Source organism: Oncorhynchus kisutch, unplaced genomic scaffold (genome assembly GCF_002021735.2).
Source record: "Oncorhynchus kisutch isolate 150728-3 unplaced genomic scaffold, Okis_V2 scaffold1544, whole genome shotgun sequence".
Lineage (NCBI taxonomy): Eukaryota > Metazoa > Chordata > Actinopteri > Salmoniformes > Salmonidae > Oncorhynchus > Oncorhynchus kisutch.
The window spans coordinates 34,474-53,656 of NW_022263489.1; the positions used below are offsets into that span (position 1 = coordinate 34,474).

Here is a 19,183-nt window from a genome sequence, read left to right on the forward strand (position 1 = left end):
CTAGAAAGAGGCCGGATTTACAAATCTGAGTTGGATGACCGTTCAAAACGTATTTTCGCAGTCTGACTTCCCAGCAGTCTTAGCTCATTTATTCCCAGTTGTCTTGAACTCACTGAAGTCAGGTTTTCGCAGTTCCGAGTTAACAGTTGTTTTGACAGCATGGCCAATGTTGAATATTTATCATTTTAAAATTGGGAAAGAACTTAATCCCAGATTTGGGACCACACATCAACTGTCACTGATTTCTTCCAAACCACTCATGGTTGAATCATCGATTTTAAAACTTGTGTAATGTTTATGTACAATGGCCGATGAGCACCGATACGCTTTATCTATAATTTCTCTTCATTAATTCTCTTAATATGACAAGGATTAAAAAGGATTTGCCAGTAGATTGTCGACGTGATTCATGATGATGACTGCTAGCTTGCTAGCTAAGATTTTGAAAGTATGATGTTGACATGATCAGTCCAATCAAAGCTACTGTAGATATAACGTGATTTGACGTCATTTTATCTGTGGCCAATGACCTTGAGCCTTCTTGGATGGGCACATCTAATGTAACTCTATGGTAGCATCCAAGGGGCTAAAGTTTTCGAGGTCTACCCTTAAGACTTTTCGGTGACGTAGTGTCCCCATGAGTGACAGAACACTGAGCCAATCACGGCGCAATGCTCTGTGATGTACCCTAGTGGTTAGAACGTTGGACTAGTAACTGAAAGGTTGCAAGATCGAATCCCCGAGCTGACAAGGTAAAAATCTGTCGTTCTGCCCCTGAACAAGGCAGTTAACCCACTGTTCCTAGGCCGTCATTGAAAATAAGAATTTGTTATATATTTTTATATATATTTATACAGGCAAGCCTGTATTTCTATATTTAAAATATATATTTTTTTACATTGTTTGCAAACTGATATGTGACACTGATATGGGACATTAATGCCAAAAGAACATGCAAAACAGGCAAGCCTATTGCTCTGCCCCACCTGCCCTGAATGACAGGTCGCCATTGGCAGTTGGCTAAGTGAAAGAGAAAGTCTGACAGACTCAATTCTTGCTATGCAATCGGCTAAGTGGAAGGGAAAGTCTGACAGACTCACTTTTTGCTACGCGAGGCTACACTATCAAAATCATGGGCAAACTGTCTGTCTTTTTGTTTGTTTTTTCATTTTACACCATTGTCAACGCAGGTAAGGGTTTAACTTTGTCGCTTACTCACTTACTCATTTAATGATTTATTAGACAATGTAAAATGTCCATAACTGTTTACAGGGTTGGGGAGTAGTGTGCCGACTATACTGATATAATTTATAGTTGATATCTAGGCTAAATGGTGCATTGATGATGTGAATCACACTGCTGCTCTCTATATCTTCTTGGCTGCATTCCAAACACTTGAAAGACACGGCCTATCCCCGGTGCCCTCAAATTAAGTGGACACTTCTGATGACGTCTCATGACTTCTGACGGGTATACACTTGCAGGGCAAGGGGCAATCATCGCGGGATGAACGAGTGACAAATTTCCGGGCAAGTCCATTTAAAAGTCATTCCCTCCTCCCTTGCTCGGAAATTCGTCACTCGTTCATCCCACGTTGTGTTTTCAGCCACATGTAGCTTGTGGGTGCTTTATATGCGCTACAGTCAATTATGATTTTATGTCTACTTAAATTTACTATATAATTATTAATTATATAATAATAATTATTATGCCTAATGTATGATCGCTATCAAATTAATTAGCTAACTAACGTTATTTCTCCAATTTCCAAAAGCTGACCGAAAAAAACCATCATTACTTTTAGGAGATGTGTTTGTGCCGTCATGTTCATTAGCAGCACAATTTCTGACTTATTTACATGTGTTTTTACTTACATTTGTATGTTGACTCCATATTGACGTTGAGGTTTTACGTTTTTGCTGACTTTTCTTAGCAGACGTACAAACATCGTGAATTGAATTATGGGGTTTATAAAGGCCTCAAAGTGAACACAATTGTACACTCGCAAACTCCATTAAAAACGAGGGCTGAGGGGCTTATGTTGCAAACGTCCCTTGCTATCTAATCGTTTGGACCGACGACAAATATGGCTGCGGTGATTCCCCCAAGGGCATAAGGCGAGGGTAAGTGGACAAGGGTGTCTTTTATGAGTTTGAAACGCAGCTCTAGTCAGTTGCACAACGGAATGCAGTCAACTGAAATGTGAGAATATGCCCCAGTAGACAGCCAGTGAAAATGCGCTCCAACAACAGCTGTGGATCCCAACCTTTGGAGTGAACGTTAGAGTTCCTCCCTTCTAAACTCCCCTGTGGTATTGTGCTCCATACGTCATAAACTAGTTTCATTTAAGAAGACACCAGTGGGGCTTTTATTTTCTTAATGGAAAATTACCATCTCGTTTTTCTTTCTCAACGAGAAGCAATGAGCCCAATCAGTCCTCCATTACAACAAAATAAAAAATAACAGATTAGGCTAATTAGTGGGTTATGCTCAGGTAAAACAATTTGGCTAATCTATGTTTCCATTTTATCTTATAAAATGTAAAATGTACACAATTGTGTATAATTTCACTTCTCTCCCAGGTTCAGGATCACATTCTCTGTGGGCACTTGCAACCTACATCACCGGAGAGACGCCTTTCCCTGAGTTTACGGTTGTGTTAATGTTGGATGATGTTCAAGTGGTTTACTATGACTCCAATGACAAACAGTCTGTCTACAGGGGACAACATATCACAGAGAAAAACAAGGACGATGAAGCTCAGGATGGAGCTTATGTATTTGGAGCAATATACCAGAGCATGAAGGACAGATCAGCTAAACTAAAGCACCACTTGAATCTCACGGAAGGTGTTCAAGTTCAGCAAAAAATAACTGGCTGTGAGATGTTGGACAATGGAGAACAAGCCTTGGTCATGTTTAAGGATGTGTTCAATGCCATTTATACAGATCGAACATTATATTACAACATGACACATTTTACGTACGATGCTGGGAAACTACTACTAGGATGGGATGGGATGAGGCAAGCATATGAAAGAACACTTTATGAGAATGTTTACCTTCCTATTTGTATAAAAATCACTCAAAAAAATCCTGAAGAGAGAGAAGAACGTTGTGATGCGTAAAGTTCCTCCCAGACTCAGGTTGATAAAGAAAGAGGTTTCTGGAGGGTTCCAGGTGAGCTGCCTGGCGTTTGGTTTCTACCCCCGCCACATCAACATGACCCTGCTGAGAGACGGCCAGCCAGTGGCAGAACAGGAGCTGACAGGAGGGGAGGTTCTGCCTAGTGGAGATGGGACCTACCAGCTGAGGAAGAGTCTGGAGGTCAGTACTGAGGAGCTAAAGAAGAGACACAACTACACCTGTACTGCCTCTCACCTCAGTCTGGACAACAAGCTGGATGTCAGTTGGGAGTCTGGGGCAGAGAGAGTTCACCTATCCACCCTCTCAGTTCTACTGGTGATGCTGCTGGTTGTTATTCTATTGGGCATTTTCATTTGTGTTAAAAGGAGGTGGAGTAACACTGCCTCACAGTCTAAACTGGTCAACGTTGGTGCAACAGTGTCAGAGGAAATGATCCTGTCTTCAGATTCTGAGATTTAATCAAATGTTGGGACAGAACTTTTCAGAACAATTCAGCTAAATTCACAAAATAGGACTACCCACACTATTATCATTTTTATTATTATTGCAGTATTACAGATGTAGGATCTTAATTTGAGCCAGTATGCGACAGCAGGAAAACAACACTGCAGGAACAGGAAAAATCCTACATGCTTTACATTTCCTGCAACAGGGAAACAGGCACAAAATGTGTGAATGGTTCTGTTATTGTCAGACAATCTTCCCTTCCCCTCAACAAAGGACTGTAAAGGATCAGTTTGGGGAGACTGTTGACAATAACCAACATCTGGGCGTTAGTCTAGATCTGCATTTATATATTTTATAGGCTGGTTTGGCATCCTGAGCATTAACAATTGTAATCTGGTAGTTATTTCTGTTATGTAATCTGTCATTTCTAATCATGACTATTCATTAATTTCAGAATGTACTCTATATCTGTGCTGTATCAGCTGATATCCAGTATCTTACCCAGAAGGAGAATCATGTGATCATGTGTATGAGGTCTGTTTGTTATTGGAATGTCTTTACAGTGTCTCTGTGTTGTATTGTATGTAGTGTTTGTTACCCCCAGGCTGTACAGTAATACCTTTATTACAGACAATAACATGTAGCCAAATGTATTACTGCATTGATTCATGTTAACTACAACATTAATGAATGTAATAAAGCAATGTCAAGTACACCATAACTTCTCTCAGGAACTAGTTTATCCCTGTGGAAGGAAGAAATCTGACTCTATGTCACTCCAGTTTAAGACTGGCATGAGTATTAAACTAAGGTGAATGTTGTTCTGACTACAATGAAACAGTTTTATGATAGAACACCTTTAGTAGAGAATGAATCTGTTTGATCATGTTCAGGGCCATGAAAAGTCATTTTCTGTTTTACAATATGCACACCGCTCGTTCTAAACATAATTTTTTTAGTGCTACTTTTACCCAGTCAAATATTCAGGCCTACATTTCCACTCCAAGGCTGGACCCCAACATAAAACATAGCTTTTGAATATAAGGTCTGTTTTAATTAACTGTTATTTTGTATTGGACACCCAATAATATATCAAAAAGCTGCAAATCCAATGTCTCCATTCCACATTTTAAATAAGTATCCCTCCATGTTACCTGCTTCCTAATGAGATCAGCTAGGTCTGATGCACATTTTTATTTTTATTTATTTATTTTACCTTTATTTAACCAGGTAGGCAAGTTGAGAACAAGTTCTCATTTACAATTGCGACCTGGCCAAGATAAAGCAAAGCAGTTCGACAGATAAAACGACAGAGTTACACATGGAGTAAAAACAAACATACAGTCAATAATGCAGTATAAACAAGTCTATATACAATGTGAGCAAATGAGGTGAGAAGGGAGGTAAAGGCAAAAAGGCCATGATGGCAAAGTAAATACAATATAGCAAGTAAAATACTGGAATGGTAGTTTTGCAATGGAAGAGTGTGCAAAGTAGAAATAAAAATAATGGGGTGCAAAGGAGCAAAATAAATAAATAAATAAAAATTAAATACAGTTGGGAAAGAGGTAGTTGTTTGGGCTAAATTATAGGTGGGCTATGTACAGGTGCAGTAATCTGTGAGCTGCTCTGACAGTTGGTGCTTAAAGCTAGTGAGGGAGATAAGTGTTTCCAGTTTCAGAGATTTTTGTAGTTCGTTCCAGTCATTGGCAGCAGAGAACTGGAAGGAGAGGCGGCCAAAGAAATAATTGGTTTTGGGGGTGACTAGAGAGATATACCTGCTGGAGCGTGTGCTACAGGTGGGAGATGCTATGGTGACCAGCGTGCTGAGATAAGGGGGGACTTTACCTAGCAGGGTCTTGTAGATGACATGGAGCCAGTGGGTTTGGCGACGAGTATGAAGCGAGGGCCAGCCAACGAGAGCGTACAGGTCACAATGGTGGGTAGTATATGGGGCTTTGGTGATAAAACGGATTGCACTGTGATAGACTGCATCCAATTTGTTGAGTAGGGTATTGTAGGCTATTTTGTAAATGACATCGCCAAAGTCGAGGATTGGTAGGATGGTCAGTTTTACAAGGGTATGTTTGGCAGCATGAGTGAAGGATGCTTTGTTGCGAAATAGGAAGCCAATTCTAGATTTAACTTTGGATTGGAGATGTTTGATATGGGTCTGGAAGGAGAGTTTACGGTCTAACCAGACACCTAAGTATTTGTAGTTGTCCACGTATTCTAAGTCAGAGCCGTCCAGAGTAGTGATGTTGGACAGGCGGGTAGGTGCAGGTAGCGATCGGTTGAAGAGCATGCATTTAGTTTTACTTGTATTTAAGAGCAATTGGAGGCCACGGAAGGAGAGTTGTATGGCATTGAAGCTTGCCTGGAGGGTTGTTAACACAGTGTCCAAAGAAGGGCCGGAAGTATACAGAATGGTGTCGTCTGCGTAGAGGTGGATCAGGGACTCACCAGCAGCAAGAGCGACCTCATTGATGTATACAGAGAAGAGAGTCGGTCCAAGAATTGAACCCTGTGGCACCCCCATAGAGACTGCCAGAGGTCCGGACAGCAGACCCTCCGATTTGACACACTGAACTCTATCAGAGAAGTAGTTGGTGAACCAGGCGAGGCAATCATTTGAGAAACCAAGGCTGTCGAGTCTGCCGGTGAGGATATGGTGATTGACAGAGTCGAAAGCCTTGGCCAGATCAATGAATACGGCTGCACAGTAATGTTTCTTATCGATGGCGGTTAAGATATTGTTTAGGACCTTGAGCGTGGCTGAGGTGCACCCATGACCAGCTCTGAAACCAGATTGCATAGCAGAGAAGGTATGGTGAGATTCGAAATGGTCGGTAATCTGTTTGTTGACTTGGCTTTCGAAGACCTTAGAAAGGCACGGTAGGATAGATATAGGTCTGTAGCAGTTTGGGTCAAGAGTGTCCCCCCCCTTTGAAGAGGGGGATGACCGCAGCTGCTTTCCAATCTTTGGGAATCTCAGACGACACGACAGAGAGGTTGAACAGGCTAGTAATAGGGGTGGCAACAATTTCGGCAGATCATTTTAGAAAGAAAGGGTCCAGATTGTCTAGCCCGGCTGATTTGTAGGGGTCCAGATTTTGCAGCTCTTTCAGAACATCAGCTGAATGGATTTGGGAGAAGGAGAAATGGGGAAGGCTTGGGCGAGTTGCTGTTGGGGGTGCAGTGCTGTTGTCCGGGGTAGGAGTAGCCAGGTGGAAAGCATGGCCAGCCGTAGAAAAATGCTTATTGAAATTCTCAATTATGGTGGATTTATCAGTGGTGACAGTGTTTCCTATCTTCAGTGCAGTGGGCAGCTGGGAGGAGGTGTTCTTATTCTCCATGGACTTTACAGTGTCCCAGAACTTTTTTGAGTTAGTGTTGCAGGAAGCAAATTTCTGCTTGAAAAAGCTAGCCTTGGCTTTTCTAACTGCCTGTGTATAATGGTTTCTAGCTTCCCTGAACAGCTGCATATCACGGGGGCTGTTCGATGCTAATGCAGAACGCCATAGGATGTTTTTGTGTTGGTTAAGGGCAGTCAGGTCTGGGGAGAACCAAGGGCTATATCTGTTCCTGGTTCTAAATTTCTTGAATGGGGCATGTTTATTTAAGATGGTTAGGAAGGCATTTAAAAAAAATATCCAGGCATCCTCTACTGACGGGATGAGATCAATATCCTTCCAGGATACCCCGGCCAGGTCGATTAGAAAGGCCTGCTCGCAGAAGTGTTTCAGGGTGCGTTTTACAGTGATGAGTGGAGGTCGTTTGACCGCTGACCCATTACGGATGCAGGCAATGAGGCAGTGATCGCTGAGATCTTGGTTGAAGACAGCAGAGTTGTATTTAGAGGGGAAGTTGGTTAGGATGATATCTATGAGGGTGCCCGTGTTTAAGGCTTTGGGGAGGTACCTGGTAGGTTCATTGATAATTTGTGTGAGATTGAGGGCATCAAGTTTAGATTGTAGGATGGCTGGGGTGTTAAGCATGTTCCAGTTTAGGTCGCCTAGCAGCACGAACTCTGAAGATAGATGGGGGGCAATCAGTTCACATATGGTGTCCAGAGCACAGCTGGGGGCAGAGGGTGGTCTATAGCAGGCGGCAACGGTGAGAGACTTGTTTTTAGAGAGGTGGATTTTTAAAAGTAGAAGTTCAAATTGTTTGGGTACAGACCTGGATAGTAGGACAGAACTCTGCAGGCTATCTTTGCAGTAGATTGCAACACCGCCCCCTTTGGCAGTTCTATCTTGTCTGAAAATGTTGTAGTTTGGAATTAAAATGTCTGAATTTTTGGTGGTCTTCCTAAGCAAGGATTCAGACACAGCTAGAACATCCGGGTTGGCAGAGTGTGCTAAAGCAGTGAATAGAACAAACTTAGGGAGGAGGCTTCTAATGTTAACATGCATGAAACCAAGGCTATTACGGTTACAGAAGTCGTCAAAAGAGAGCGCCTGGGGAATAGGAGTGGAGCTAGGCACTGCAGGGCCTGGATTCACCTCTACATCGCCAGAGGAACATAGGAGGAGTAGAATAAGGGTACGGCTAAAAGCTATGAGAATTGGTCGTCTAGAACGTCTGGAACATAGAGTAAAAGGAGGTTTCTGGGGGCGATAAAATAGCATCAAGGTATAATGTACAGACAAATGTATGGTAGGATGTGAATACAGTGGAGGTAAACCTAGGTATTGAGTGATGAAGAGAGAGATATTGTCTCTAGAAACATCGTTGAAACCAGGAGATGTCATTGCATGCGTGGGTGGTGAAACTAATAGGTTGGATAAGGTATAGTGAGCAGGACTAGAGGCTCTACAGTGAAATAAGCCAATAAACACTAACCAGAACAGCAATGGACAAGACATATTGACATTAAGGAGAGGCATGCTTAGTCGAGTGATCAAAAGGGTCCGGTGAGTGGAGAGGTTGGTTGGTGATTTAGACAGCTAGCCAGGGCATCGGTAGCAAGCTAGCATAGGATGGAGGTCTGTTGTTAGCCACCTCTTGCGTTCCGTCAGTAGATTAGTGGGGTTCCGTGTGGTAGAGGGGATTAATCCAAATCACACAACAACAACAAAAATAAAAACAATAGATATAGTTATAGAGGCCCAAGAAGAAAACATAATAATAATAATAAAAAAATAAAAAAAATTGTCCGATTGTCTATTCAGATAGCAGCCGGTAAGACAGCGAATGGTTAGCAGGCCGCAGATGGGCGTTCAGGTAACGTCGCGACGGAGGAGCCAGCCGAATAACTCCTTCGGGTAGATAACGTCGGCAGTCCAGTTGTGAAGGCCCGGTGGGGCTCCGCGAAGGCAGTAAAACGGGTCCGGATAGGTGACTGCAGCCCAGGTGTGATTGATGGAACTCAGGAGTGATTGACGGAGCTTGCTGGCTCCGGAATAATTGATGTTTGCTCCGGAATCGACGAAGGCCGATAGTCACACGGATAGCAGCTAGCTAGCTGTGAGATCCGGGTATGAATGTCCAGAGAGCAGTCGAAATCCAGGGACATGGAGAGAAAAATTGGTCCGGTATGTTCCGTTCCGAGCCGCGCTGCGCCGTACAGAACTGGCGATAGATTTTCGAGCTAAAGGATAGCTGATGACCACAAACCGTGGTTAGCTGAATACTAACGATTTGCCAGTAAAGGAGCTAACTAGCTTCTGGATTAGCTTCTGGCTAGTTTCAGGCTAGCTTCTTGGAGTTTCTGGCTAGCTTCTTGGAGGATTACAGATCTGAGGTAAATAATACTTTTTTATAAATATACATTGGTGAGGCGGGTTGCAGGAGAGTGTTTTGAAGATGAGTTGATGGAAAATAAAAATAAAATGTATGTGAAAAAGTTGTAAATATATATATATACAGGACACGACAAGACGAGGACAAAAGACGTCTGAACTGCTATGCCACCTTGGATACATCACAATACTGTGTAGCCCTCTGAGCTAAAGCCTAGGACCACTGGCCATATTAGATTCCCTAAACCTGCTTTGTGCATTTTTCCATGTAAAAGCCATAAACATCTTTATCTAACCTACATTCTATTAATTATGTAAAGGGCAGGTGCTCAGAGGATATGTTCCAAATGGCACCCTATTCCCTACATGGTTCACTATGGGCCCTGGTCAAAAGAAGTGCACTATATAGACAATAGGGTGCCATTTGGGATGCATATTATCATTGGCTTTAGTAATTCCAGTGACATACACTTTTTTCCTATAATCTCGCAAATCTCCATTTTGGACGAGACTGACTTTATGACCAAAGTTATCCTATTTACACTTTGTAGTCAATGTTGACACTAGAATAAATGTTTCTGTCTCATATCGATGCCACACAGGACATTTTCTAAACGAGAAGTGATATTTCAGGGGCAGTCGTGCTTTAATAAAAGGGAGCATAGAAATATCAGAAATAGAACATATATACCGCTTCTCAGACTTGCTTTCATTGAGAATGACAGATCTATAACGTACATTTCTACGTGAATTTGGTATTGTCTCCCAAAAAGCTACATAACCAACTGTGTAGCACATTGTTATTCATAGCTAAAAGAAAGGGGAAGTCTGTCAGACACACTTGAGAGCTTAGAAACTTGCTACGCGAGGCTACATTTTCTAAATCATGGGCAAACTGTCTGTCTTTTTGTTTGTTCTTTCCTTTTGCACCATAGTCAAGTCAGGTAAGATGGACTGTTTACTCTTACCTCATTAATGATTGTTTTATGTTATAAAATATAAAATGTTCATAACTCATTTTACTTTAACTGCTCTCCCAGGTTCAGGATCACATTCTCTGTGGGCACTTGCAACATATATAAGTGGAGAGACACCTTTCCCTGAGTTTACGGTTGTGGTGATGTTGGATGATGTTCAAGTGACTTACTATGACTCCAACATGAAACACTTCATCTACAGGGGTCATAACACCTCAGACAAAATACATGATGACGAAGCTCAGGATGGAGCTTATGTATTCAGAATTATGTACTTCCACATGAAGGAGAGATACTTTCACCTAAAGCACCACTTGAATCTCACGGAAGGTGTTCAAGTTCAGCAAAGAATGGCTGGCTGTGAGATGTTTGACAATGGTGAACCAGCCCTGATCATGACAAAGAACACTTTCAATGCAGTTTTTGTAGATCATGCAATATATTACAACATGACACATTTTACATATGATGCTGGTCAACTACTTCAAGGATGGGATGGAATGAGGCAATTACAGGAAAAAATTCTTTATGAGAATGTTTTACTTACCCTTTGCATCAGAACACTGAAGACAATCCTGAAGAGAGAGAAGAACGTTGTGATGCGTAAAGTTCCTCCCAGACTCAGGTTGATAAAGAAAGAGGTTTCTGGAGGGTTTCAGGTGAGCTGCCTAGCATTTGGTTTCTACCCCCGCCACATCAACATGACCCTGCTGAGAGACGGCCAGCCAGTGGCAGAACAGGAGCTGACAGGGGGGGAGGTGCTGCCTAGTGGAGATGGGACCTACCAGCTGAGGAAGAGTCTGGAGGTCAGTACTGAGGAGCTAAAGAAGAGACACAACTACACCTGTACTGCCTCTCACCTCAGTCTGGACAACAAGCTGGATGTCAGTTGGGAGTCTGGGGCAGAGAGAGTTCACCTATCCACCCTCTCAGTTCTACTGGTGATGCTGCTGGTTGTTATTCTATTGGGCATTTTCATTTGTGTCAAAGGGAGGTGGAGTAACACTGCCTCACAGTCTAAACTGGTCAATGTTGATGCAACAGTGTCAGAGGAAATTATCCTGTCTTCAGATTCTGAGACCTGATACATTTTTGGGACACTGATGCACCTTTGTCGATTCAGCTCAAATCACAATGAAAATATGACTGCCAGAGCACCTATCAGAGCAGACACAAAATGCATGAATGATTGTTATGGTCAGTCAATCTTCCCTTACCCTCAATAGAGAACTGTAAAGGATCAGTTTGGGGAGACGTAACCAACATCTGGGCATAAGTCCAGAGCTGTCATTTCCAATCATGACTATTCATTAATTTCAGAATGTACTCTATATCTGTGCTGTATCAGCTGATATCCAGTATCTTACCCAGAAGGAGAATCATGTGATCATGTGTATGAGGTCTGTTTGTTATTGGAATGTCTTTACAGTGTCTCTGTTTTGTATTGTATGTAGTGTATGTTCATCATTACTGCACAACAATACATGTATTACAGACAGTAAAATGTAGCCTAATCGATTAATGGATTGATTCATGCCTACATTTCCACTTTAAGGCTGGACCACAACAATAAACATATGATTTTTAATATAAGATCTAGTTCAACTATTATTTTATGATGAACACTGAATGGTATATCAAAAGGCTGCAAAGCCAGTGTCTCCATTCCACATTCTAAATAAGTATCCTTCCATGTTACCTTCTTCCTAATGAACCCAGCTAGGTTAGAACCTAGGTTCTTCTGTGTTAGCCCTCTGAGCCAAATCCCACAACCCCTGACAAAATTCCTAAACTTGCTGCAATTTTAGATATAACATAAACATCTACATCTTATCTACATTTCATTACTGACATAAAGGGCATGTGCACAATGTCTGTGATCCAAATGGCACCCTATATAGTGCATTATGGGCCCTGGTTAAAAGTAGTGCATTATGTAGGGAATAGGGTGCCATTTGGGACATATCCGTATTTACTGTGTAACTGCTTTCTTCCGCTGATGGAGAGGAGGACCAAAATTCAGCGTGGTTAGTGTTCAACATCTTTAATATAGACGATCAACGAGAACACTACAAAATACAAAACAATAAATGTGAAAACCGAAACAGTCCTATCTGGTGCAATGACACAAAGACAGAAGACAATCACCCACAAAATACCCACAGAATATGGCTGCCTAAATATGGTTCCCAATCAGAGACAAAGATAGACAGCTGCCTCTAATTGAGAACCAATCTAGACAACCATAGACCTACAAACTACCTAGAAAGGAAACAGCCCCAGAAACATACAAAAACCCCTAGACCAGGTGAACACATACCTTCCCCATGTCACACCCTGACCTAACCAAAATAATAAAGAAAACAAAGGTAACTAAGGCCAGGACGTGACATACTGGCTTTAGTCAATTAAGTTCCCCAGGTCTGCACACTCCAATGTTTTACCATTTAAACACCTAAAGGTAGAAAAAAAGCTTAATTGTATTTGTCTTGGAGACTGATGCCTAATAAAGAGTTAATGTCATTTGTCAATCTGAAATTGGTCAGAGTTAGTGCTTCTACCCTTTTCCAAATCAAGTATTGTTCATTGTGAAACTTGCCTGGTTGTCGTTCATACTTCCTGAAATTGCACTGGGGCACAAAATAACCCAAAATATCCACATCTGACACACACACAGGCACACAGTCACACACACAGGCCGGTACGGACAGACTTGGAGGTCGGGGGCCCCTAGATAGCATGTGAGAAGAAAAAGTTTAGAATTGCAGGAAATTAGCTTTAAAACTGCAACATTTTCTTTTAGCCTCATGACAAAATGTGTAGAATAGCATTATAAAACTGCAAAATGTTGTCTCCGCACCATGGCAAAATGTGTTGAAATGTAGGAAGTTAGCTGATTCCTCTCCCCCTCTATCTTTTGCCAATTATTTGGATCTCAATCCTGATACAATTCGGCTCCACATTTGACCTCAGTCTGGAAGCTCAAAAATCAGATTGGTTTTGCTCTGAAGTATTTGTACATGACCTGCCATTACCATGACAACCATCCCAAAATTTTAAGGAACAGTGACAGGAAATGAGCATTGCATCTGTGTGCTACTACAGATGCCACATCCTGAACGTGCAAATCTGATTTGGGTCACATGTAAAATTGAGTGTGGACAGTTAGAAAAAAAGATGAGATATTTACCAGTTAATCCAATAGCAAACAATGTAAGATACGTGTTTCAAATCGCCCTTAGAAGTGCAGAAAGTAATATGCTACAGTACTGTAAATATACTACAGTAGATTCCACAGTTTTCACATTAGGCAATGCACTTACATTACCCAACACAATTGACAGAACATCTATAATTCCCATATATATCCAATGTGTAATCAAAGATGTGATCAGTGAAGACATCCTGTACATTCATTCATGCAAATTTAGATTTTTTTAATTGTTCCGATATAATTGCAACAGAGGTGTACTGTCTGTAATCAAATGTAAGAAATGTAATTAAACAAATTAAATGAGAATGAAAACAAAACAACATTTAGCAGGCATTCATTTGCATCAAGCCTGTCTGGCTAATTGGGCCATACATTCTCATCCACATCACAGTGAATGTGCTCATTGTTCATGCACCGTGGGAGAAACCTTTCGGCATGGCGAATCCAAGCTTGACAATGTTCTGCATTGATGTCATTTCATGCCTCGTCCATGGCCAGAAGGAGGGTGGCACACTCATGGGGATGGCGATCGTACACCTTCCACCTCCATGCTGAAAGGAGAGTATGGTGGCAGGTATAGGGTCATGAATCGGCGATGGGCCCGAAACCATGCCTGAACCACCTCTACATGGTGGAACCTGACATTGTCCCACAGAATGACATAGGTGACCCCTTCACCTTGACAGGCCTGCTTAATTTAATTGAGAAACACATTGAGGTGTGCAGCGTTGTAGGATCCAAGTAATGGCCTACGTCCTAACACACCATCTTCAGAGATAGGGAGCATATGGAGATGTTTCCCCCACGTTGTCCAGGCACTTGGACGGTCGCCTGATGGCCGATGAGGTTCCGCCCACAGCACCAACTTTTGGCCAGGTTGAAGCCCGCTTCATCAACAAAGATATACTTGGTTCACAGCAGCATCAAGCACCATCACCCTCTAAAAATATATTTTGATATTGTGAAGTAGCATGTACATCAAATAATAACAGTAATACAGTATATAGTGCTGTACCTGAACATACTCGGCCCGCAGTTGTTTCACCAGGTCATTGTTTCTCTCAAAAGGCACCAGGTAAATGTGTTTCATAGATACCTGGTGCCTCTTCAAAAGGCAGGTGATTGGATATTAGATTAGATATTAAAACAGGTACATTGAAAATATAATTATGTTGTGTTTTGGTGATTAAACCAATGTTCTCATTACATTTCACACTAAACATATATTTTGAATAAATGGTTGTGTGCCAAGCTTGGGAGTATGGCTAGACGGTACACTGTCCTTCTCTCAGCACATATCAAATTTGCAGGCTAAAGTTAAATCTAGACTTGGTTTCCTCTATCGTAATCGCTCCTCCTTTCCCCCAACTGCCAAACTAAACCTAATTCAGATGACCATCCGACCCATGCTAGATTACGGAGACATAATTTATAGATCGGCAAGTAAAGGTGCTCTCGAGCGGCTAGATGTTCTTTACCATTCGGCCATCAGATTTGCCACCAATGCTCCTTATAGGACACATCAGTGCACTCTATACTCCTCTGTAAACTGGTCATCTCTGTAAATCCGTCGCAAAACCCACTGGTTGATGCTTATTTATAAAACCCTCTTAGGTCTCACTCCCCCCGTCTGAGATACCTACTGCAGCCCTCAACCTCCACATACAACACCCGTTCTGCCAGTTTCATTCTGTTTAAGGTCCCGAAAGCACACACATCCCTGGGTCGCTCGTCTTTTCAGTTCGCTGCAGCTATCGACCGGAACGAGCTGCAACAAACACTCAAACTGGACAGTTTTATCTCAATCTCTTCATTCAAAGACTCAATCATGGACACTCTTACTGACAGTTGTGGCTGCTTTGCGTGATGTATTGTTTTCTTTACCTTCTTGCCCTTTGTGCAGTTGTCTGTGCCCTAAAATGTTTGTACTATGTTTTGTGCTGCTACCATGTTGTGTTGCTACCATGTTGTTGTCATGTTGTGTTGCGACCATGCTGTGTTGTCATGTTGTGTTGCGACCATGCTGTGTTGTCATGTGTTGCTGCCTTGCTATGTTTTGGTCTTAGGTCTCCCTTTATGTAGTGTTGTGTTGACTCTCTTGTCGTGATGTGTGTTTTGTCCTATATCTATATTTTATATTTAATTTTTTAATCCCAGCCCCCCTCCCTGCAGGAGGCATTTTGCCTTGTGGTAGGCTGTCATTGTAAATAAGAATTTGTTCTTAACTGACTTGCCTTGTTAAATAAAGGTCACATAAAACAAATAAATACAAGTATTAAAAACTGGAACAAAAACTGGAACAAAAACTGGAACAAAATGTAAATCTCAGAGGTGATGACGGATGTTCAGGTTGAATACCTGAACACAATTCCTGGTGTGGTTGGTGCCCGGCATCTGACCCAATGGGTGAATGGAGAAAAAGAGAAAAGTCTATCGGTACTGTTGTTGTTGATAAACAGCACATCCCTACCCATGTGAAGCTTGGTTATGTAAGATACACCATAAGAGCTTTCATTCCCAAACCACTGCAGTGTGAGAACTTTAAAGGATTTTGCCGTGTTTCAAGTGTGTGTAGATGAACAGAGTATATAGAAGAACATTGTGTAGAAGGACGACGGTGTTTGTTGTGGTGGGGATCATGATTCTGAGTTCCTGGAGTGCCCTATAAGGGTGAAGGAAATTGGGGTGGCAAAAGTTAGCAGTCAATCGAATATCCTATGTGGAGACGATCAAATCAAATCAAACTTTGTCACATGCGCCGAATACAACAGGTGTAGACCTTACCGTGAAATGCTTACTTGCAAGCCCTTAACAAACAATGCAGTTCAATAAAGAGTAAAGAAACATTTCTCAAAATGAACTGATATAAAAAATAATAAAAAGTAGCACAATAAAATAGCAAAAACAAGGCTATATACAGGTGGTAACGGTACAGAGTCAATGTGCAGGGTACAGGTTAGTCCAGGTAATTTGTACATCTGTATAGGGGTGGATTAATTGTTCAGCAGTCTTATTGTTTGGGGGTAGAAGCTGTTAAGGAGCCTTTGGTCCTAGACCTGGTGCTCTGGTACCGCTTGCGTGCGGTAGCAGAGAGAACAATCTATGACTTGAGTGACTGGGAGTCTTTGACAATTTTTTGGGCCTTCCTCTGACACCGCCTAGTATATACAGTTGAAGTCGCACAGTTCAGGGCTTTGTGATGGCCACTCCAATGCCTTGACTTTGTTGTCCTTAAGCCATTTTGCCACAACTGTGGAAGTATGCAGGGGTCAATGTCTATTTGTAAGACCCATTTGCGACCAAGCTTTAACTTCCTGACTGATGTCTTGAGATGTTGCTTCAATATATCCACATCATTTTCCTACCTCATGATGCCATCTATTTTGTGAAGTGCACCAGTCTCTCCTGCAGCAAAGCACCCCCACAACATGATGCTGCCACCCCCTGTGCTTCACGGATGGGATGGTGTTCTTCAGCTTGCAAGCCTCCCCCTATTTCCTCCAAACATAATGATGGTCATTATGGCTAAACAGTTCTATTTTTGTTTCATCAGACCAGAGGACATTTCTCCAAAAAGTACGATCTTTGTCCCCATGTGCAGTTGCAAACCATAGTCTGGCTTTTTATAGTTGGTTTTGGAGCAGTGACTCCAAAAATGTCAGGAATTGTGAAAAACTGAGTTTAAATGTAATTGGCTAAGGTGTATGGTGTAAGGTGTAAACTTCTGACTTCAACTGTAGATACTTTTGTACCTGTTTCCTCCAGCATGTTCACAAGGTCCTTTGCTGTTGTTCTGGGATTGATTTGCACTTTTCACACCAAAGTACGTTCATCTCTAGGAGACAGAACGAGTCTCCTTCCTGAGCCGTATGACGGCTGCGTGGTCCCATGTTGTTTATACTTGCGTACTGTTGCTTATACAGATGAACGTGGTTCCTTGAGGCGTTTGGAAATTGCTCCCAAGGATGAACCAGACTTGTGGAGGTCTACAATTTTCTTCTGAGGTCTTGGCTGATTTCTTTAGATTTTCCATGATGTCAAGCAAAGAGGCACTGAGTTTGAAGGTAGGCCTTGAAATACATCTACAGGTACACCTCCAATTGACTCAAATGATGTCAATTCATCTATCAGAAGCTTCTAAAGCCATGAAATCATTTTCTGGAATTTTCCAAGCTGTTTAAAGGCACAGTCAACTTAGTGTATGTAAACTTCTGATTTCAACTGTAAGTCCTGAATGATGTACTGGGCCGTACACACTACCCTCTGTAGTGCCTTACGGTGAAATGCTAAGCAGTTGCCATACCAGGCGGCGATGCAGCCGGTCAGGATGCTCTGTATAACTTTGTGTTCAGCTGTATAACTTTTTGAGGATCTGGGGACCCATGACAAATTCTTTTAGTCTCCTGGGGGGGAAAAGGTGTTTTCGTGCCCTCTTCACAACTGTCTTGGTGTGTTTGGACCATGATAGTTAATTGGCGATGTGGACACTAAGGAACTTGAAACTCTCGACCCTCTCCACTACAGCCCCGTCAATGTTAATGGGGGCCTGTTCGGCCCGCCATTTCCGTAGTCCATTGAGGGAGTCACATTGAGGGAGAGGTTGTTAACCTGGCACCACACTGCCAGGTCTCTGACCTCCTCCCTATAGGCTGTCTCATTGTCATCGGTGATCAGGCCTACCACTGTTGTGTTGTCAGTGAACTTATTGATGGTGTTGGAGTCGTTTTTGGCCACGCAGTCGTGGGTGAACAGGGAGTACAGGAGGGGACTAAGACAAGGGATGCTAGTGAAGATATGGTATTGGATAGAATACAGCCTGTAGTAAATGTTTGCTACCAGACAAAAGATACCCTGTGTGTTAAAAAAGGTGGATTTTGTTGCGTCCATTGCCACAGTTATAAACTGTACAGCACAAGTCTCAAAGAAGTTGAAGAACTGGACATTATTGTGGCTGCGGCAGAAAAGTGTTTGGGACTCAAGGATTCTGGATTCTTGAGGATTCTCAAGGATCTATAGACTTACAAGGGGTACTGGCACCAGAATACCCAACCTCCCAGGTTCCCCTTGAGCCTGTAGGGATCAGATTCTGGTCAATTTATTTATTTATTTGAACAGTTTTTGGGACCGTGTTTTGTTAGTTCAGTTTTTTGGGTGAATCCTGTTTCCATCCTGTATAGTAGGTGGGCGGAATGCACATTCAATTGTGATCGCCAATTGGGTTAGTTATAAATACCTTTGACTACAAGCATGCAAGCTCTATACAAAAAAAGTATTTCAGACTCACTTCATGCTACGCACTTGACTAAGTGAAAGAGAAGTATGACAGACACTTCTTGCTACGCAGTTTAAGTTGAGGGAAAGTCTGTCAGACTCACTTCTTACTACACAAGGCTATACTATCAAAATCATGGGCAAACTGTCTGTCTTTCTGTTTGTTCTGTCATTTTACACCATTGTCAACGCAGGTAAGGGTTTAACTTTCTACCTCATTTAATGATTTATTATGTCATAAAATGTCAAATGTACATACCTGTGTACAGGGTTGCGAGTAGCCTACAGGCTACACTGATATCACGTATTATTGATATTCTAGGCTACATGGCGCATTGATGATGTGAATCACACTGCTGCTCTCTAATTTATTTGCGCCTTACG

The 19,183-nt window shown here is 42.1% G+C and overlaps 1 protein-coding gene and 1 pseudogene across 1 annotated transcript; both read left to right on the forward strand.

The window, feature by feature from the left end:
- Window positions 1-910: 910 nt before the first annotated feature.
- On the forward strand, window positions 911-4,314 carry LOC116366572 (major histocompatibility complex class I-related gene protein-like; annotated as a pseudogene).
- A 5,490-nt stretch (window positions 4,315-9,804) lies between these two features.
- LOC116366571 (major histocompatibility complex class I-related gene protein-like) lies at window positions 9,805-11,907 on the forward strand. The gene is made up of 2 exons (XM_031818668.1): window positions 9,805-10,281; window positions 10,378-11,907. The coding sequence occupies exons 1-2, from the start codon at window positions 10,224-10,226 to the stop codon at window positions 11,397-11,399; spliced, it is 1,080 nt and encodes a 359-aa protein (XP_031674528.1). The 5' UTR covers window positions 9,805-10,223; the 3' UTR covers window positions 11,400-11,907.
- Window positions 11,908-19,183: the final 7,276 nt, after the last annotated feature.